Here is a 22,429-nt window from a genome sequence, read left to right on the forward strand (position 1 = left end):
CTTCCATTACTCTGAGGGCCCAGCGCGACAGAGCCATGGATAAAGCTATTCACGCGGGGCGGATCTTGATGAGGAGACCCAGCGTGGTTGTTCCCGACGATATAAGGGCTGATGTGAACGCTGCTCCTGATTCCTCAAGTCGCCCTTCTTCGTCGGTTGCTCCTGAGAAAGATATTGCAAAATAGAGAAATATTGCGTGCTTTGAGCGCGCGGTTATCATGATCGGATATTTGTTAGAGGACACCAGTTCGGTATTTGAATGATATCGTTATTCTCCTATTGTTTTAGAATTCGACAGTACGTAAATTTGCAGGAGTAAAATGTTGTGTGAAGATTTTGAAACTTGTTTACAGGATATAGAGGTCACCCCTATATGAGTAATCGTAAGCATGTGAAATTGCCTTAAGTCGTTGCTGACTTAAATCGATTGCTTTTGTTAATAGGGCATAGTGGTCATCCCAAGTTAAGTAAGCGCGAGCATGTTGCACCGTCTTGAGTCGTTGCTGACTTAAGCCGATTGCTCCGTTAGCAGGGCATAGTGGTCACCCTGAGTTAAGTAAGCGTGAGCATGTTGCACCGTCTTAAGTCGTTACCGACTTAAGCCGATTGCTCCGTTAGCAGGGCATAGTGGTCACCCCGAGTTAAGTAAGCGCGAGCATGTTGCACCGTCTTAAGTCGTTGCCGACTTAAGCCGATTGCTCCGTTAGCAGGGCATAGTGGTCACCCCGAGTTAAGTAAGTGCGAGCATGTTGCACCGTCTTAAGTCGTTGCCGACTTAAGCCGATTGCTCCGTTAGCAGGGCATAGTGGTCACCCCGAGTTAAGTAAGCGCGAGCATGTTGCACCGTCTTAAGTCGTTGCCGACTTAAGCCGATTGCTCCGTTAGCAGGGCATAGTGGTCACCCCGAGTTAAGTAAGCGCGAGCATGTTGCACCGTCTTAAGTCGTTGCCGACTTAAGCCGTTTGCTTCGTTAGCAGGGCATAGTGGTCACCCCGAGTTAAGTAAGCGCGAGCATGTTGCACCGTCTTAAATCGTTACCGACTTAAGCTGATTGCTCCGTTAGCAGGGCATAGTGGTCACCCCGAGTTAAATAAGAATGCTGGTCAATCATGAACAAACTGAGTATTCTTGAAGCCTTTTTTATTGATGACATATTTCCCATTTTATAGAGTACATTATTGTCCCGATAGCTTTTGAAATACAGCTAGGGGTAAAACTTCCTGAGGTGTTCTATATTCCAGATGTTCCCAATTTCTATACCGTCCATTTGAGTGAGACGATATGATCCCGGCCGAGTGACTTCTGCTACTATGAATGGTCCTTCCCATAAGGGTGACAACTTGTGTCGTCCCTCCCCTGTTAGAATTCGGCGGAGGACGAGATCTCCCACTGAAAAGGATCATCGTCGTACGGCCTTGTCGTGATAGCGTCTCAGAGTTTGCTGGTATCGTGCTGATTGAATTACTGCGTTCAGCCGTTCTTCTTCAAGTACATCAATGTCCTCCAGCCTAGTAGCTTCGGCTTCTGCTATGCTTTCGAAGACCAACCTTGGCGCCCCAAACTTGAGATCAGCGGGTAACACTGCTTCTGACCCATAGACCATGAAGAAAGGAGTGTTTCCATGCAGAGCTCGGCTCGGTTGGGTTCTTAGGCTCCAAACGACGTAGGGCAATTCCCTTATCCATTTTCCTGTGAACTTTTCATTTTTATCAAAGACCTTTTTCCTGAGTGCTTCCAATATCATCCCGTTAGCTCGTTCAACCTGCCCGTTGGCTCTTGGGTGTGCTACCGAAGCATACTTGATCTGAATGCTTTTTTGCTCACAGAAATCGAAGAACTCTGAACTTGTGAAGTTGGATCCTAGGTCAGTTATGATACTGTTCGGTATCCCGAATCTGAATATTATGTCTTGTATGAATTCCACGGCCTTAGCTGAGGTTAAAGAAGCAATGGGTTTGAACTCTATCCATTTAGTGAATTTGTCGATTGCTACCAGTACATGAGTGTATCCTCCTTGAGCTTTCTTGAAAGGTCCAATCATATCCAGTCCCCAGCATGCGAAAGGCCAAGTTACTGGTATGGCCTGCAGTTGCTGTGCTGGTAGATGTTGTTGCTTTGACAAGTACTGGCAAGCTTCGCACCTCTGAACTAACTCGGCTGCGTCACTTTTCGCTGTTGGCCAATAGAATCCTGACCTGAAGACCTTCCCGACTAGTGTCTTGGATGCTGCGTGTATTCCACATTGTCCAGCATGGACCTCATCCAGAAGTCGCTTCCCAGTAGATGAGAGAATGCATTTCATGAGGACGCCTAATGCACCCCTTCTGTATAGTGTCTCCCCAATGAGTGTGTAGTGAGTTGACTGTCTAGCGATGCGCTCGACTGCATTTTTGTCATCTGGTTTCTCTTCATTCTTTATATATCTGATGATCAGCCTTCTCCAGTCATCAGAGTCTGGCTCTGGTTGATTCACGATATTACACTCTTCTGCCTGATCCATTGAGATGCTTGGCTGTGGTATTTCTTGTACAAAGACTCCAGGTGGGACCTGAGTTCGACTGGATCCTAGCTTGGACAATACATCGACTGCCGTGTTTCGATCTCTTTCTACATGATGAAATTCTAGACCTTCAAATTTATCCTCTAGTTTTCGGACGGCAGTGCAGTACTTTCCCATCGAATCGCTCGAACAGTCCCATTCTTTGTTTATCTGGCTTATGACTACCAAAGAATCTCCGTATACCATCAGTCTCTTGATGCCTAGTGATATAGCAATGTTCAGTCCATGAATTAGAGCTTCATACTCGGCTGCGTTGTTGGAGGCTGGAAATAGCAACTAGAGGGCATATTTGAGGTGCTCGCCTCCAGGTGCGGTGAAGAGAATTCCCGCGCCTGCTCCCTGCAGTTTCAGCGAACCATCAAAATACATTCGCCATACTTCTGCAGTTTCTAGGTTGTCTGGTACTTGTTGTTCAGTCCATTCTGATACGAAGTCAACCAACGCTTGAGTTTTGATGGCAGTGCGAGGTCGAAATTCGATGTCATGAGATCCCAGTTCACAGGCCCACTTGGCTATTCGGCCAATGGCTTCCTTATTGTGAAGAATATCCCCTATCGGAAAACCAGTGACTACTATGACTTTGTGGTCGTCAAAGTAGTGATGTAGCTTGCGGGCAGTTAGAAGTACTGCATATAATAGCTTCTGAACTTGAGGATACTTTTTCTTTGAGGGACCCAGAACTTCACTAATGAAATAAACAGGATGTTGCACTGGGTAGGCATGTCCTTCTTCGACTCGCTCGACTACCAACGCGGTGCTTACCACGTGAGTCGTGCAAGAGATATACATCAGCAAATCTTCAGCTGGTTGATTTGACGTGGCTCACCGTGGCGGCTTCAGCACTGGTGGTGTTGTCAAGAATTTTTTCAATGCATCTAGGGCTTCCTGTGCCACTGAAGTCCACTCAAACTTATCCACTTTCTTGAGTAGCTGTAAAATGGTAAACCTTTTTCTCCCAGCATGGATATGAATCTGCTCAGGGCTGCCATACATCCGGTAAGTCGCTGAACTTTCTTTTGTGATCGTGGTGCCTCCATCTTCATGATAGCTTCAATCTTATCCGAATTAGCTTCAATTCCCTGGTGGCTGACAATAAATCTGAGTAGCTTTCCTGCTGGTACCCCAAAGACACATTTTTCGGGATTAAGCTTCCATCGATATCGCCGTAGAGTGTTGAAAACCAGCTGTAAGTCTTCGATGAAGTTTTCCGAGTTCTCCGTTTTGATTACCACATCATCTACGTAGGCTTCCACACGCTTGCCCCAGTGATCGGCTAAGCATGTTTGAATGGCTCTCTGATAAGTCACTCCAGCGTTTTTGAGGCCGAACGACATGGAGGTATAGCAAAAAGCACCAAACGGAGTGATGAACGCTGTTTTTCCTCGTCTTCCTTTGCCAAACTAATCTGATGATATCCAGAGTAGCAATCCAGGAAAGACAGCACAGAACATCCAGCGGTGGAATCTACCACCTGATCTATCCTAGGAAGCCCGAAGGGATCCTTTGGACAATGTTTGTTGAGATCCGTATAGTCGACGCACATGCGCCAATGAGAGCACCTAGAGGGGGGGTGAATAGGTGATCCTGTAAAACTTAAACTTAATGCCACAAAAACTTGGTTAAGCGTTAGCACAATAATGCCAAGTGGCTAGAGAGGAGTCTCAACAAAACACAATAACCACAAGAGATCAATCACAGAGATGGCACAGTGGTTTATCCCGTGGTTCGGCCAAGACCAATGCTTGCCTACTCCACGTTGTGGCGTCCCAATGGACGAAGGTTGCAATCAACCCCTCTCAAGCGGTCCAAAGACCCACTTGAATACCACGGTGTTTTGCTTGCTTTACTTTATCCCGTTTGCGAGGAATCTCCACACTTTGGAGCCTCTCGCCCTTACAATTGAAGTTCACAAAGAAACACGGAGTAAGGGAGGGATGAGCAACACACACAAGACACAAAGATCACAGCAACACCACGCACACAAGTCGCAACAAGAGCTCACAAAACAACTCAATGAGTTCACAACTCAACTAGAGCTCTAATTGCTATCGCAAGGAATCAAGAGCGCGGAATCGATGTCTTAGTGCTAGGGAATGCTTAGAGAATGCTTTGTCTTCTCCTCCATGCGCCTAGGGGTCCCTTTTATAGCCCCAAGGCAGCTAGGAGCTGTTGAGATCATTCCAGGAAGGCAATTCTTGCCTTCTGTCGCCTGGCGCACCGGACAGTCCGGTGCACACCGGACACTATCCGGTGCGGATTTCTTTCCTTAAATGGCGAAGCCGACCGTTGGCAGCCTGAGAGCCATTGGCGCACCGGACACTGTCCGGTGTACACCGGACAGTCCGGTGCCCCCTTCTAGCCGTTGGCTCGGCCACGTGTCCCGCGCAGATCGCGCGGCCGACCGTTGGCCCGGCCGACCGTTGGCTCACCGGACAGTCCGGTGCACACCGGACAGTCCGGTGAATTATAGCCGTACGTCGCCGATGAATTCCCGAGAGCGGCCAATTCGCTCGAGCCAGCCTGGCGCACCGGACACTGTCCGGTGCACCACCGGACAGTCCGGTGCACCCAGATTGAGCAGAGTCTTGGCTGCTCGAGCCAAGACATTTCCAATTCGATTTATCCTGTTTCCAGCACTTAGACACAATACATTAGTCCATAAAACAATGTACTAAGTCTAGAAACATACCTTTTGACATGATTTGCACTTTGTCCACCCCTTTGCACAAAAGTACTTGTGTTGGCACTCAATCACCAAAATACTTAGAAATGGCCCAAGGGCACATTTCCCTTTCAATCTCCCCCTTTTTGGTGATTTATGCCAACACAACATAAAGCAACTAGAACACGTGCAAAATCAATTCAAATAAGAACTCAAATTTGCTTTGGATCAAATTTGGCATATATGGATCATTCTTTGCCACCACTTGGTTTGTTTTTGCAAATCAAACTCAAATTTCTATCTCTAAGTCAAACACACTTGTTAATACACAAAGAGAGTTATTCCAAGAGAAATTGATTCAAGATTTCAAAAACTCCCCCTTTTTCCCATAATCAACACTTCTCCCCTCAAGAAGCCAACTTTTGACAAGAGAGACAATAAAAGAGTTTTGCCAAACCAAAAGCTCTATTCTACCATTTTCAAAAAATTTCAAGTGGTAGCTGATCCATTTCTTGCTTTGGCCTTTATTTTCTCCCCCTTTGGCATCAAGCACCAAAACGGGATCAATCTTGGCCTAGTAACCCCATTGCCTCACCAAAATCTTCAACTAAGAGTAAAAGGCAATAAGAGAACAAATATGAACTTGGAAAAGTTACTCTTTCATCGGAGTGCAGTGGAAGTCTTGCATGGTCCAAGTCCACCTTTTCCCTTTCAATTCTCCTTTGAGACTAAATCAAGCAAACTCAAGTACATGGTTAGTCTCAAAGGGTCAAGTTGTAACACATCTCCCCCTAAATATGTGCATCACTTGCACAAGGACTTGTGAGGTTCGAGGAGTGCTTGTACAACTTGAGTACCATAAATAAGCAACAAAATGCATAAGGAACATGATCAAGGGCATAAACACATGTATGCTATAAATCAATCCAGGTTCCGCGAATCTAAGACATTTAGCTCACTACGCAACCTGCAAAAGGTCTGCTCATCTAGAGGCTTGGAAAAGATATCGGCTAGCTGGTTCTCGGAGCTAACATGAAACACTTCGATATCTCCCTTTTGCTGGTGGTCTCTCAGAAAGTGATGCCGGATGTCTATGTGCTTTGTGCGGCTGTGTTCAACAGGATTTTCCGCCATGCGGATAGCACTCTCATTATCACATAGGAGTGGGACTTTGCTCAGATTGTAGCCAAAGTCCCTGAGGGTTTGCCTCATCCAAAGTAGTTGCGCGCAACACTGTCCTGCGGCAACATACTCGGCCTAAGCGGTGGATAGGGCAACGGAAGTTTGTTTCTTAGAGTTCCATGACACCAGGGACCTTCCTAAGAACTGACACGTCCCTGATGTACTCTTCCTATCGACCTTACATCTAGCATAGTCGGAATCTGAATATCCAATCAAGTCAAAGATAGACCCCTTTGGATACCAGATCCCGAAGCAAGGCGTAGCCACTAAATATCTAAGAATTCGCTTCACCGCCACTAAGTGACACTCCTTAGGATCGGATTGAAATCTAGCACACATGCATAAGCTAAGCATAATATCCGGTCTACTAGCACATAAATAAAGTAGAGACCCTAACATTGACCGGTATGCCTTTTGATCAACGGACTTACCTCCTTTGTTGAGGTCGGTGTGTCCGTCGGTCCCCATCGGAGTCTTTGCGGGCTTGGCGTCCTTCATCCCAAACCGCTTTAGCAAGTCTTGCGTGTACTTCGTTTGGGAGATGAAGGTGCCGTCCTTGAGTTGCTTCACTTGGAACCCAAGGAAGTAGTTCAACTCGCCCATCATCGACATCTCGAATTTCTGCGTCATCACCCTGCTAAACTCTTCACAAGACTTTTGGTTAGTAGAACCAAATATTATGTCATCGACATAAATTTGGCACACAAACAAATCACCATCACAAGTCTTAGTGAAAAGAGTTGGATCGACTTTCCCAACCTTGAAAGCATTAGCAATTAGAAAATCTCTAAGGCATTCATACCATGCTCTTGGGGCTTGCTTAAGTCCATAGAGCGCATTAGAGAGCTTACACACGTGGTCGGGGTACCGTTCATCCTCGAAGCCAGGGGGTTGCTCAACGTACACCTCCTCCTTGATTGGCCCGTTGAGGAAAGCGCTCTTCACATCCATTTGGAACAACCTGAAAGAATGGTGAGCGACATATGCTAGCAAGATACGAATTGACTCTAGCCTAGCCACAGGAGCAAAAGTCTCCTCAAAGTCCAAACCTGCGACTTGGGCATAACCTTTTGCCACAAGTCGAGCCTTGTTCCTTGTCACCACCCCGTGCTCGTCTTGTTTGTTGCGGAACACCCACTTGGTTCCCACAACATTTTGCTTAGGACGAGGCACCAGCGTCCAAACTTCATTCCTCTTGAAGTTGTTGAGCTCCTCTTGCATGGCCAACACCCAGTCCGGATCTAGCAAGGCCTCCTCTACCCTGAAAGGCTCAATAGAAGAGACAAAAGAGTAATGCTCACAAAAATTAACTAATCGAGACCGAGTAGTTACTCCCTTGCTAATGTCACCCAAAATTTGGTCGACGGGATGATCCCTTTGAATCGTCGCTCGAACTTGGGTTGGAGGTGCCGGTTGTGCTTCTTCCTCCATCACATGATCATCTTGTGCTCCCCCTTGATCACACACCTCCTTTTGATGAACTTGTTCATCGTCTTGAGTTGGGGGATACACCATTGTTGAGGAAGAAGGTTGATCTTGCTCCTTTTGTTCCTGTGGCCGCACATCTCCAATTGCCATGGTGCGTATTGCGGCCGTTGGAACATCTTCTTCATCTACATCATCAAGATCAACAACTTGATCTCTTGGAGAGCCATTAGTCTCATCAAATACAATGTCGCTAGAGACTTCAACCAAACCCGATGATTTGTTGAAGACTCTATACGCCTTTGTATTTGAGTCATAACCTAACAAAAACCCTTCTACAGCTTTGGGAGCAAATTTGGAATTCCTACCCTTCTTCACAAGAATGTAGCATTGACTCCCAAAAACTCGAAAATACGAAACATTGGGTTTGTTACCGGTTAGTAGCTCATACGACGTCTTCTTGAGGAGGCGATGAAGGTAGACCCTGTTGATGGCGTGGCAAGCCGTGTTCACGGCTTCCGACCAAAAGCACTTGGGGGTCTTGAACTCTCCAAGCATCGTCCTCGCCATATCAATTAGCGTCCTGTTCTTCCTCTCTACCACACCATTTTGCTGTGGTGTGTAGGGAGCAGAGAACTCGTGCTTGATCCCTTCCTCCTCAAGGTACTCCTCCACTTGAAGGTTCTTGAACTCGGACCCGTTGTCGCTCCTTATCTTCTTTACCTTGAGCTCAAACTCATTTTGAGCTCTCCTTAGGAAGCGCTTGAGTGTACCTTGGGTTTCAGACTTATCCTGCAAAAAGAACACCCAAGTGAAGCGGGAAAAGTCATCAACAATAACTAGACCATACTTACATCCTCCTATGCTTATATAGGCGACGGGTCCGAAGAGGTCCATATGTAGCAGCTCCAGAGGTCTTGATGTGGTCATCACATTCTTGCTGTGATGCGCTCCTCCCACTTGTTTACCTGCTTGACAAGCTGCACAAGGTCTATCTTTTTCGAAAGTAACATTGGTTAGACCTATCATGTGTTCTCCCTTTAGAAGCTTGTGTAAGTTCTTCATCCCCACATGTGCTAAGCGGCGATGCCACAGCCAGCCCATGCTAGTCTTAGCAACTAAGCATGCATCTAGACCGGCCTCCTCTTTTGCAAAATCAACTAAGTAAAGTTTGCCGTCTAATACACCCTTAAAAGCTAGTGTACCATCACTTCTTCTAAAGATAGACACATCTACATTTGTGAAAAGACAATTATATCCCATATTGCATAATTGACTAACAGATAACAAATTATATCCAAGAGACTCAACTAAAAACACATTAGATATAGAGTGCTCATTTGATATTGCAATCTTGCCTAAGCCTTTCACCTTGCCTTGGTTCCCATCACCGAATATGATTGAATCTTGGGAATCCTTGTTCTTGACGTAGGAGGTGAACATCTTCTTCTCCCCCGTCATGTGGTTTGAGCATCCGCTGTCAATAATCTAGCTTGAACCCCGGATGCATAAACCTGCAAGGCAAATTTAGGCTTGGGTTTTAGGTACCCAACTCTTGTTGGGTCCTACAAGGTTAGTACAAATATCCTTAGGGACCCAAATGCAAGTTTTGTCTCCCTTGCATTTTGCCCCTAATTTAATGGCAACTATCTTCCTATCCTTTCTACAAATAGCAAAAGAAGCATTTAAAGCATGATATATTGTAGAAGGTCCATTCATAACTTTCCTAGGAACATGAACAATTTTCTTTCTAGACACATGATGAATATTTTTCCTAGGCATATCTCTACCATGCATATAGGAAGAACTAGAAGCAAACATGGCATGAGAGTCAAACGCATCATTACAACTCCTATAGGACTGTCTCCTATCATGGTACATAAAAGCATGGTTCTTTTTAGCATTACTAGCCATAGGGGCCTTCCCTTTCTCCTTGGCGGAGACAGGAGCCTTGTGGCTTGTTAAGTTCTTGGCTTCCCTCTTGAAGCCAAGTCCATCCTTAATTGAGGGGTGTCTACCAATCGTGTAGGCATCCTTTGCAAATTTTAGCTTATCAAATTCACTTTTGCTAGTCTTAAGTTGAGTATTAAGACTAGCCAATTCATCATTCAATTTGGAAATTGAAACTAGGTGTTCACTACAAGCATCAATGTCAAAATCTTTACACCTATTGCAAATCATAGCATTTTCTACACAAGAGTTAGATTTACTAGCTATCTCTAACTTAGCGTTTAAATCATCATTTATGCTTCTCAAGCTAGAAATTGTCTCATGGCAAGAAGATAATTCACAAGATAGCATTTCATTTCTTTTAACTTCTAAAGCATGAGATTTTTGTGCATCTACAAATATATCATGTTCTTCATACAACAAATCCTCTTGCTTTTCTAATAGCCTATTCTTATCATTTAAGGCATCAATTAATTCATTAATTTTATCTACCTTGGTTCTATCTAGGCCCTTGAATAAACATGAATAATCTATTTCATCCTCATCACTAGATTCGTCCTCACTTGAAGAAGCATAAGTAGGGTTTCGAGTACATACCTTCTTCTCCCTTGCCATAAGGCATGTGTGACGCTCGTTGGGGAAGAGGGATGACTTGTTGAAGGCGGTGGCGGCGAGTCCTTCGTTGTCGGAGTCGGATGAGGAGCAATCCGAATCCCACTCCTTTCTAAGATGTGCCTCGCCCTTCGCCTTCTTGTAGTTTTTCTTCTTTTCCCACTTCCCACTCTTCTTTTCCTGGTCACTATCATTGTCGGGACAATTAGCTATAAAATGACCAATCTTACCACATTTGAAGCAGGAGCGCTTCCCCTTCATTTTGTTCTTGTTGAGGTGCTCCTTGCGACCTTTTAGCGCCGTCTTGAATCTCTTGACGATGAGAGCCATCTCTTCATCATTAAGTCTGGCCGCCTCAATTTGTGCCACCTTGCTAGGTAGCGTCTCCTTGCTTCTTGTTGCCTTGAGAGCAAGGGGTTGAGGCTCATTGATTGGACCATTCAATGCGTCGTCCACGTATCTTGCTTCCTTGATCATCATTCGTCCGCTCACAAACTTTCCAAGTATCTCCTCGGGCGTCATCTTGGTGTACCTAGGATTCTCACGAATATTGTTCACAAGATGAGGATCAAGGACAGTAAAAGACCTTAGCATTAGGCGGACGACGTCGTGGTCCGTCCATCGCGTGCTTCCATAGCTTCTTATCTTGTTGACAAGGGTCTTGAGCCGGTTGTACGTTTGGGTTGGCTCTTCTCCCCTTATCATCGCGAATCTCCCGAGTTCCCCCTCCACCAACTCCATCTTGGTGAGCATTGTGACGTCGTTCCCCTCATGAGAGATCTTGAGGGTGTCCCAAATTTGCTTGGCGTTATCCAAGCCGCTTACTTTGTGATATTCATCCCTGCACAATGAAGCTAAAAGAACAGTAGTAGCTTGTGCATTTTTATGAATTTGCTCATTAATGAACATGGGACTATCCGTACTATCAAAGTGCATTCCACTCTCTACAATCTCCCATATACTAGGATGGAGAGAGAACAAGTGACTACACATTTTGTGACTCCAAAATCCGTAGTCCTCTCCATCAAAATGAGGAGGTTTACCAAGTGGAATAGATAATAAATGAGCATTTGTACTTTGAGGAATATGAGAGTAATCAAAAGAAAAGTTCGAATTGACCGTTTTCTTTTTCTCGTAGTCGTCGTTATCCTTTTGGGAAGAGGAAGATTCGTCGTTGTCGTAGTAGACTATCTCCTTGATGCGCCTTGTCTTCTTCTTCTTCCCGTCTCTTCTTTTGTGGCTCGAGCCCGAGTCCGTAGGCTTGTCATCTTTCGACTCATTGAAGATAGACTCCTTCTCGTTGTTGTTGACCACCATCCCCTTTCCCTTAGGATCCATCTCTTCGGGCGATTAGTCCCTTCTTGAAGAGAACGGCTCCGATACCAATTGAGAGCACCTAGAGGGGGGGGGTGAATAGGTGATCCTGTAAAACTTAAACTTAATGCCACAAAAACTTGGTTAAGCGTTAGCACAATAATGCCAAGTGGCTAGAGAGGAGTCTCAACAAAACACAATAACCACAAGAGATCAATCACAGAGATGGCACAGTGGTTTATCCCGTGGTTCGGCCAAGACCAATGCCTGCCTACTCCACGTTGTGGCGTTCCAATGGACGAAGGTTGCAATCAACCCCTCTCAAGCGGTCCAAAGACCCACTTGAATACCACGGTGTTTTGCTTGCTTTACTTTATCCCGTTTGCGAGGAATCTCCACACTTTGGAGCCTCTCGCCCTTACAATTGAAGTTCACAAAGAAACACGGAGTAAGGGAGGGATGAGCAACACACACAAGACACAAAGATCACAGCAACACCACGCACACAAGTCGCAACAAGAGCTCACAAAACAACTCAATGAGTTCACAACTCAACTAGAGCTCTAATTGCTATCGCAAGGAATCAAGAGCACGGAATCGATGTCTTAGTGCTAGGGAATGCTTAGAGAATGCTTTGTCTTCTCCTCCATGCGCCTAGGGGTCCCTTTTATAGCCCCAAGGCAGCTAGGAGCCGTTGAGATCATTCCAGGAAGGCAATTCTTGCCTTCTGTCGCTTGGCGCACCGGACACTGTCCGGTGCGGATTTCTTTCCTTAAATGGCGAAGCCGACCGTTGGCAGCCTGAGAGCCATTGGCGCACCGGACACTGTCCGGTGTACACCGGACAGTCCGGTGCCCCCTTCTAGCCGTTGGCTCGGCCACGTGTCCCGCGCAGATCGCGCGGCTGACCGTTGGCCCGGCCGACCGTTGGCTCACCGGACAGTCCGGTGCACACCGGACAGTCCGGTGCACACTGGACAGTCCGGTGAATTATAGCCGTACGTCGCCGATGAATTCCCGAGAGCGGCCAATTCGCTCGAGCCAGCCTGGCGCACCGGACACTGTCCGGTGCACCACCGGACAGTCCGGTGCACCCAGACTGAGCAGAGTCTTGGCTGCTCGAGCCAAGACATTTCCAATTCGATTTATCCTGTTTCCAGCACTTAGACACAATACATTAGTCCATAAAACAATGTACTAAGTCTAGAAACATACCTTTTGACATGATTTGCACTTTGTCCACCCCTTTGCACAAAAGTACTTGTGTTGGCACTCAATCACCAAAATACTTAGAAATGGCCCAAGGGCACATTTCCCTTTCAGCCAATCCACTTTATTCTTTTTGAGTACAAGAACAGGGTTGGCTAACCACTCGGGATGTAACACCTCTCTAATAAATCCAGCCACGACCAAGCGGGCCAGCTCAGCGCGAATGACCTCTCTCTTGTCGGGCGTAAAGCGACGTAGTTTTTGCCGAATCGGCCTCGCCTGGGGATAGACCTTCAGTTTGTGCTCGACCAGTTCTCTCAGGACTCCTGGCATATCCGCAGGTTGCCATGCGAATACATCTCAGTTATCTTGCAGAAACTGGACGAGCGCGTCTTCCTATTTATCGCCCAGGCTAGAGCTGATGATGGCAGTCTTGCGCTCATCAGCGAACCAAGGTTGATCCTTTTAGTTTCTTCAGTCGGCCGCATAGAGGTCGCGGCTTGAGCTTCATTTGCAGGTGCTGTAAGGTCTTCCTCAGGCTTAGAGTTTGCCTGCGTTGAAGAAGTCGCCGATGGCTTGGTGGTGAGGGCCGCCTGGATGGCCACTCGGAAACACTCTGCGGCGCCTTGGAAGTCGGCGCGCACAGTTATGATTCCTTGCAGTCCTGGCATCTTCAATATCATGTACGTGTAATGCGGAATGGCCATGAATTTTGCCAATCCCGGCCTCCCGATGATGGCGTTGTACCCGCAGTCGAAGTTCGCAACCTCGAACCTTAGGAACTCAGTTATGTAGTTCTCCGGAGTTCCGAAGGTGACGAACATGTAGATGTGGCCCAGTGGGTATTCCCCTTCAGTCGGCACGATGCCGAAGAAAGGAGTGTCTGACTCGTGGAGCTCTTTGAGGTGAACTCCCAAGCCTTGGAGTGTTCGGGGGAAGGTGACGTTGATGCTGCTCCCCCCGTCCACTAACACCTTCTTCACCCTGCTCTCTCGGATCACCGGATCGACGAGGAGCGGATATTTGCCTGGGTGGTCGAAGTCGAGCCATTGGTCTGTCCGAGTGAAGGTGATCGGGTGCTCCGACCATCGGTACGGAGCGGGAGGACCGGTGGTCGCCACCAATATCTGGCGATCGTTGAGCTTTTGTTGTCTTCTGTTCTCCTGCGATCCGTGTCCGCCGAAGATGACGTTGACCTCCCTGTCAACGCGCGGGAAGGCTCCGCCTCCTCCCTCCTCCTGCTGCTGGGGTTGTCGTGGTTCTTCTGGTCCTCCCCACGGCGGAGGAGGAGGTAGAGGCTGGAAGGGCCGGCCGTGTCCGACGGAGTGCTTGAAGTCCCTGCAGTTCCGAAGGGTGTGGCGCATGTCCTTGTGGTACGGGCATTGGGCGTCGAGGATGTCATCCAGCGTGCATTTGCCTCCGCGAGGTCCTCCCCGAGCGCGAGAGGCAGGTGGTCCGGTGGCGTGCACTTCTTCGCGAGGCCTCTTCTCCCAGCGCTTGTCAGGTTGCTGGTTCACGTCGCGTCGTGGCGCTACCAGCGCGGGCTTTGCTCCCCCGATGAGGTCCTGAGCTCGCTCGTCGGTGGTGATGTAGAGGTCGGCCTCCCGGAACAGCTGCTCGGATGTGGTCGGCGCCTTCTGCAATATGGCTCGGATGAAGGCCGAGTCATTGGATCCTCTGTAGAAGTCCTTGATCACGGCCGCCTCCGTGACCTTGGGGATACGATTTCTCATGGTCTGGAACCTTTTGAGGTACGACCGGAGAGTTTCGTCCCCCCGGCGCTTGATGGATTTGAGGTCCCATGGTTGCGCTGGTTTGTCGGAGAGGGACTGAAAGTTGGCGGTGAAGCATCGACTGAAGTCGCCCCAGTCGTCGATGCAGTGTCGGGGTAGATGTCGCAGTCATTGTAGCACGTCTTGCCCGAGGACAATGGGTAAGTATGCGGTCATCACGTCCTCGGACGCCCCAGCAGCTCTAGCAGCGGTGGTGTAGACGGCCAGCCAGCCTCCTGGATCCTGCTTAGGTTCATATTTGTCGACGTTGGACACCTTGAAGTTAGGGGGCCATTGAATGGCCCTAAGGCGTGGAGTAAGGGCAGACACTCCACACGTGTCTTCTTCTCGTCGGGGATGATGTCTGTCCCGGGGAGGGGAGTAGTTGTTGTAGTTCCTCGACCGTCCCCGGGTAGTACCTCCAGTCGAGGCCGTTGCCGACTCAGTTCTGGTGGCCTGACTCCGAGCCGGGATGCCATGATCCCTGTCGTACTCCTCCCGACGGCGGATCTCGTTCTCATGCCGTCGTTCACGCGAAGCATTGATGGAGCTTCGCGCGTCCTAGCGACTGTTGATGGCGTGTCGTAGATCGTTCGGCGGGTGAGCGAGAGGTAGAAGATGGTTGGCTGCCTGGGTGAACAGTCGTCGATAGCCCTCGGCGTCGGGAGTCTGAGGGAGTCCATCAGCTATCCGAGCTAGTACTCCTCCGACTTCACTCGGCGTGTTCATGGCTCGGGCGAAGTCGGGATTCAGGTTGCGCTCGAAGAGTGGATTTTCCCGGCGTTGCCTTGCATCCTGCTCGGCTTGCTCCTGAGCTCGTCGGCGATCACACCGTCGGGAGTTCCTTCGTTCTCTGAAGACGCGTTCCTCCGGAGTTTCTCCTATCTCTGAGACCTCGTCTCGCGAGACAGGCTGCTCTGGATCCCGCTCTCCGGCTTCGTGATGTCGCCGGATGTTTCGGCACCGGTTCCTCCGTCGACGGGACTCCCGCTGAGGTGGTTCTTCTCCGGGCGCGGTCGGCTCGTCGTCGGAGACGGGGGGTGACTCCACTCTCCCGATGAAAAGAACATCGGGGTAGAATGGTGCGGCTGTCGTGGCGATCTTCTTTCCGTTCTCCTTTGAAGGCGGAGACACGAAAAGAACAACTTGCTTCTTCCCGGTTTTGTTTGTCTCGTTCTTCATTGCGATTCGCGTCCATTCTTTCATCGAGGAAGTAGACAATGGAGTTCTCCGGGTCAGCGGGCCCTCGGCCCCTGGCTTGCTGAAGGCGATCTCTTTTTGGAGCGCTGGAGGTTGCGCTTTTTCCTTCTTTACCCCGATATTCTCGGAGTATGTTGGAGGGGACTTCTTCTTTGGCGGATCTGCGATGCGGTGTAGAGTTCCCTCTTCATCTGCTACGGATGAGATAGTTCCGAAGCAGAATACAGATCCGGGATGGAGGGCGATCTTGCGGTGGAAGGTGACGGCCATTGAGCTAACTTAGATCGGCGACACACCCTCTACCTGGCGCGCCAGCTGTCGGTGTTTTGGGTCCGACCGCACACCCGGGGTTGCCCCTCAAGGTGTTTTAGGAGTACGACGATGTCGCCGACTGTAGCTAAATGGTTCGTGTCGGATGCATGAGGAACAATGGACAGTGTTTATAGGTTCGGGCCGCTTTGAGACGCGTAACACCGTACGTCCTGGCGAGTATGCTTTATGTAATGGGTTACAAAGGAACTCTCTAAAGCTAGAACGTAGAGAGCTAGGGTGGATGGCTGGGCAGTGAGATCGATCGTTCTGAAGGGGTGCCCCCTAGGCCTTATATATTCGACCGTGAGGCAATACATGCGGATGTGGTAACAAACTGCCCCTAAGTGATAGTGAACTGATTGAGTCTATCTCCCTATCATTCTGCCGACTTATCCTCGCCTAGCTTCGTTGTACGAGGCTCTAGCGCGGGAAAGTCGGGTCTTCTGTTGTGGTTTCTTGCTCAGCGTTGTTGGACCATTCGGGCTCGCACCGATCCGGCCTCATGTCGATCTGCTTCACTGGTCGTTCCTCCCCAGGCCCATGAAGGAGTGACCTTACAATTTATTGGGCCCTTGGGCCTTTCATGAGGTCTTTTATCCTTTCAGTGGACCCGGGGGATATCTGTCCCCCACAATTATGCTCTAGAAAGCAATAGAAATGTTTTGCGATTCATCACTATAAGCCTCGGACTCCTAGCCCTGGCTACTGTTTGACTTTGAGGAAGAGCTATACCAAAATCCCGTTTGAATTCATGGACAGTGGTTGTTTTAAGACAACAACTCTTGGCCACAAGCTTGTCAAAACCAAAGAATTCCTTAACACGAGCATGAGAAGTCTGGATGAACACAGTGGGTTTCACCGCAAGCTGAAGCATTTCGCAGAGCAGTGCCAAATTGATGTTTCTTTGTTGCAAGAGGAAGAAAAGAAAATTCGGTCCTTGGTCACGGGCACTATTGATTATTTCCATGGGAGTACAGGGAAGGAGGAGGGCCTGTGGTTATTTATGGTAGTAAGGGCAGACAGTTCAAGCTCTGATGAACAGGCGAGGGATCCCGACACACGGGGCACCGGGCAGATGCAGTGCTAGAACTCCGGGGAGGTGGGCGCCACCCAAAGTACGCCAGGAAGCCAGTGGCCGCAACATGCAGATGTTGTGACCATTTTATTGTGGTACATTGCTTCACCTGCAATGGAGACTGAAAGGTCCGCACATAATAAAGTGCATATTCAGTCTGGTAATGCTTCAAGGAAAACTGAGGGATTTATACAACACAGCATCAATGCCAATCGACAAAAGAATGGGACATCGGTACAACATTCTGAAAGCTTCACCACTTCTGCTCGAAGAACTGCTGGTGGCTTTCCACCAGCACCTACAATGAAGCTGCACCTAGAAAAGAGGGGGTTGGACAGTGAATCAGTAACAAGGTGGAAGGGTGCTGCAAGGTAATATTTCAACTGATCAGAAACTGGGAGCTGAAAATCGTTATGTCTCTGCTAAGAAACCTGATGCAGGAGGCCTTTCACCTACTATGGACAAGGAAAAGGAACAAATCATGTTTCATCGGAGGAAACTTTGATGCATGCCTCATTTTCAGTTCCCTGCTTAGAGTGGTGAGCAGAATTGATCGTTAGATAGCAATGCCATTTGCAATAGGTGGTTGTTCTAGATGGTTTGGCGAGTCGTTTTGGCTTTTCTCCTGTCGTGTCATGTCATCTGTGCTTTTCCTTGTCAACAAATTGCTAAAGTTGGTACCTCTGCTTTTCTCGGTCCCTTGGTGTATTCCGTGACTTCTGTTAGATAAGTCCGCTTATAGCTTTTTGGTGTGTAACCCCCTCATGTGATCCGAGCCAACCAATAGTTAAAGTTTTTCATAGGCATGGTCCATGTGTTCAGCTTATGACGAGGCCCAGTGGCGGACCTAGAATGTTTATATAGGGTGTGTCGTAACAAAATTTTCATGTAGAATTCTATCTAATGTACATATAAATTTGGTAAACAATTTGATATATATAGATATAAAGTTTGACACTCAACAAATAAGAATGAAAATTGCATACATTAAACATAAAGATTGCAATAATATTATTTATCTGGTTTACGCTTCCTCAACGCCATAAAAGTCATGTGCATATGGTTGAAATGGACCTCTAAGAATATATGCTCTTCGAATTGCATCATGATTATTAGCATGGTAACTTGCAATAGGTTGTCTTTCACCTGGATCATGTGGAAGACGACTGACATCATAAAGTGTTGGCGGTGGCGGTGCAGATGGCATTGGATTCACAATTTCTTCATTTATTCTCTCTTCCTCTTGTTCTTGAGGTGTCGATGGTTGAGTAACATCCGGAGATAATGAAGAAGCAATAAACTTCTATTTCTTTGCAGCATGATTGCGAAAAAGAGAGGCGATATCTCACTGCTTCTTCATATTTTAGTCACTACAAAAATAATGGTAGTGAATCAATAATCAATAAGACAAAAATTAACAACAATATGTTGCCTGGGTTATCGAATCAATCATGTACACGAGCTGCACCGGCTGTACGCCTGTACCACGCCTAGAAGCAACTGTACATCTTATTGAACTCCCTGGCCGGAGTGCCGGGCGCGCTCCTTGCGCAGAAACTGTCGCTGGCTCGCTGCGCGTCCTCTCCACGTGCGCCCCGGCGCCTCCGCCCGCCCGCCCGGCCGCCGTTGCACAGCCGGAGCACAGTCCTGTTCTCTTGCTGGTCCAGGAGCGCCACGCCGATCTGGAGGACTAGAGGTCCTCGTTGGTGTCGCTGGCTTGCGCGCTGTGCGCAGGAAGGCACAAGGCAAGCCGCAAGCAGCTGCTAGCCCGTCGGCCGCCACCAGGAAAAGCCGAAGATCACGGAGGCCGGATAGAAGACGAGACCGCCAGGAACAGTAGCCGAACCAAAACGACCGCGAACAGAAAGCAGAAAGCAGAAAGTTGGAACGTTGCGTGATGCGTCCCGTCTGCTAACTGAAATGGCCGGGTGGGGTGGGGTCCCTGGTGGGCCTAGCTTAGGGTGTGCCAGGGCCCACCCGGACCCCCTGTGGGTCTGCCACTGACGAGGCCCTAGAAGTCAGGAGGCTACAGGACAAAGCTGCTGATTTTTCAGGTGGAAGTGTTGCACTTTTCATGGAACCAAGGAAATTGGAAAGCATATGTACCAGGTCAATGTTTCAAAAAGGATAATAAATACACTGAAGTTTGCAGCCAGAAATTTAAATTAACATTTTGGGATTGCCCCGCTAAAGCAAATCACATGACTCGTGAAAAAGCAGATGCAATTTGTATGTCCAGAACTTGCATGTTGCCCTCTCAATATGTTTGTTCACCATCTAATTCGATTCATTTATATTCTTTAAGTGCTATTAGAATGCTATATCAAATGTGTATTATGCATTCATAAGTTCACTGACTTTGTTGATTGGCTTGCTTTGCAACTATTCGCTACTTTGGTTGTGTGGTGGTAACCAGTTTCCTCATTGTCCTCTATAAAGTGCCTCTCAGCTGTCATACTTTACTTCCCTGTGTCATGTACAAAAAATCTGTTTGGTCAGGGGCACTGTTGATTATTTCCATGGGATTAGAGAGAGGAGGGAGAGGGAAAAGACTTGAGATTCTTCTTCATTTATTACAATAGTTGGATGGATTTGAGCTGCTGATGGTGGTGGCGGTGGCTGAGATAAATCTGCTTGTGCTTGATTTGTTCCAACCCAAAGTTGGCACTTGTGGCCCTCCTCATGTTTCCAGTGTGGGTAAAGTTGCTTGAGAACCCCAATTTGTCTGAATGGGAATACTTACATGTATTATTTTCCTAGGACTTTATTTGTATTTGTATATTTGTATCATGACAGTTATTCATCGTTTCATTGCTAGAGGTTTTAGCTAAACAGTGAATTTTGTGGGTCATTATATATTGCTAGAAACCTTTATTAACATTAATCGTGAAGGTATATCATATTAGCTAACGCAATATACTTAACGTGATGATTGAGTTATAATAGCTAATGCATCCAGATAGTGATAGCTGTCAAATTAAATAAGTTGGTCAAATTACACTACAAATATGATGGGTATTGGTTAGTATTGGGTTTTGTGGTATTATATGTTCCCGTTGCAATGCACGGGCACTTACCTATTGTAGCAGAAGGAAGCAGAATTATAGTAAACCATATCACAATCCTACGTCAAGTGTCCTTGTTTTTTCCTGCCATTATATGGGGAATGAAACAAACTGTGAGTAGGTCTTACCTAATTCTTAAATCCTGGCAGGGTCAGCAAACTCGTTTGAAAGAAAAGACCTGGAAAAGGAACTCTTGGCCAAGCTTTTGGCGTACTTATGCACAGCTCAAGAGCACTTCTACTCCAGGGGTATGGTCCATATATTTTGCACATAACTGAACTTTTTTCAATAGTTGGTGACTTGGTTCCAAAGTCTCCATCGACCATCTGTCTTCTTTGCCAGGTTCCAACATGTTCTATCTACCTTGGAGGATGCCGTGACCGATGCGCCGAAAGCGACCAAGTTCCTGGGCCAAATATTTGCTAGAGTCGTACTGGAAGACGAGATCTCGCTGACGGAGGGAGGAGGGCTCCTGCAGGAGTGGGATGGCAGGGAAGAGCCAGCAGGACAGCATGCCCTTGAGGACAACCTCGCATCCGAGGATCTGGGGAGCATGCTGGAGTCCATCAGAGTGGAGAGGGACAAATATTCATTGATGTGCTTTCAATTCCCTGTTGGACGTATCCACCGTCAGTTGAAGCAGAGGACTCAGGCAAATGGTCGTGTTGGTGCCACTGTAGCCGTCTACTCAGCTGCCATCCTGGAGTACTTGACTGCCGAGGTTCTGGAGCTGGCTGGGAATGCTAGCAAGGATCTGAAGGTGAAGCGTATCACCCCTTGCCATTTGCAGCTAGCCATTCATGGAGACGAGGAGCTGTACACCCTCATCAAGGGCACCATCGTAGGCGGAGGTATCATACCGCACATTCACAAGTCCCTGATCAACAAGTCATCCAAGGAGTGAAGATTAGGGGATGTGCATCTTTAGTTTAAACTGGACTTCTGTGCGCTCCTGGGCGAGTCCTTGTTGTCCTGTAGGTTTTAGTTGAGCTGTCAGGTTGGAGCTCCTCTGTGTAACGCTTGCCTAGTACTACTTCATCAGTTATTTGGTTATTGTGTTTGTGTTGAGTGGTTAACTTCAGGGGTACAAACCTGGATGCGTATTTAGTTATTTGACTACTGATATTCGGTTTATGTTGTGGTTTATTTTTATTTTTACATTTTTAGCTGCAATTATACTTATAATATGTTGTTGGTAGCCCTGTGGGGTGCTGGGGGCTCAGATTTATCATCTAAATCAAAGAATTACTGTGCTATTCGGTTTATGTTGTGGTTTATTTTTATTTTTACATTTTTGTAGCTGCAATTATACTTATAATATGTTGTTTGTAGCCTTGTGGGGTGCTGAGGGCTCAGATTTATCATCTAAAGCAAAGAATTACTGAAGTATGTACCTGTAGCTTTTTGGTTCTTATAATTGCTTAGGGCTGTTACCTTTTTTGGTTACAGATATACTGCTCTATTTGATTTTTTTTCATTAAACTTCAAGAGAGTGCGTTTAAAGTTATTGCGGATAACTATGTCACGGATGATGGTTGAACAAGTGTTGTCCATTGTGCTCTTTCTTTTGGCGAAGACGATCATTATGTTTGCCTTGCTGTTGGGATATTTGAGGTTGGAATTATTCTTCTTTAATTCATGTACATCCTCACTAACTAATGTGCCGCTAATGCTAAGGTATTAAGAGGTTAAGAGAAATGGAAAGATCAGTAAACCAGTAATCTACTAGTCTCTTTTTTAGAAACTTGGGGAAATAGCGCTATGTATTTAACTAAAATGACACTATCAAACCATAGGTCATTGGTCTAATCTAAGTGTCACTACAGTTTTTACATAAGTTAATTCACTGGAGAACAGACTTATCCGCCTTCAGTAATGCATTTGTTGTGTTCTTCCCACTAATACTGGTACTAAGTTTTTTGTTATGCTGATGTCATAATTAACGATAGGGTGGTCACTTGGTCACTGCGCGTGGGCCACGAAATTTCGTCATGCAGATGTAAGTGAAAACTTCGTCATGTAGATGTGAGCCACGAAACGCGTCGAACTCAGGTGGCGTTTGGTTGAGCACTTGTAATGGTAACATTAATGT

General features: G+C 47.3%; 1 protein-coding gene across 1 annotated transcript; it reads left to right on the plus strand.

Annotated features, from left to right (window-relative positions):
- The first annotated feature begins 17,386 nt into the window (after nt 1-17,386).
- LOC118477084 (uncharacterized) lies at nt 17,387-21,301 on the plus strand. The gene is made up of 3 exons (XM_035967616.1): nt 17,387-17,643; nt 17,713-17,811; nt 20,680-21,301. Exons 1-3 carry the CDS (start codon nt 17,387-17,389, stop codon nt 21,239-21,241), a joined length of 918 nt encoding a protein of 305 aa, XP_035823509.1. The 3' UTR covers nt 21,242-21,301.
- Nucleotides 21,302-22,429: the final 1,128 nt, after the last annotated feature.

This window comes from Zea mays, chromosome 4, assembly GCF_902167145.1.
Source record: "Zea mays cultivar B73 chromosome 4, Zm-B73-REFERENCE-NAM-5.0, whole genome shotgun sequence".
Classification (NCBI taxonomy): Eukaryota; Viridiplantae; Streptophyta; class Magnoliopsida; order Poales; family Poaceae; genus Zea; species Zea mays.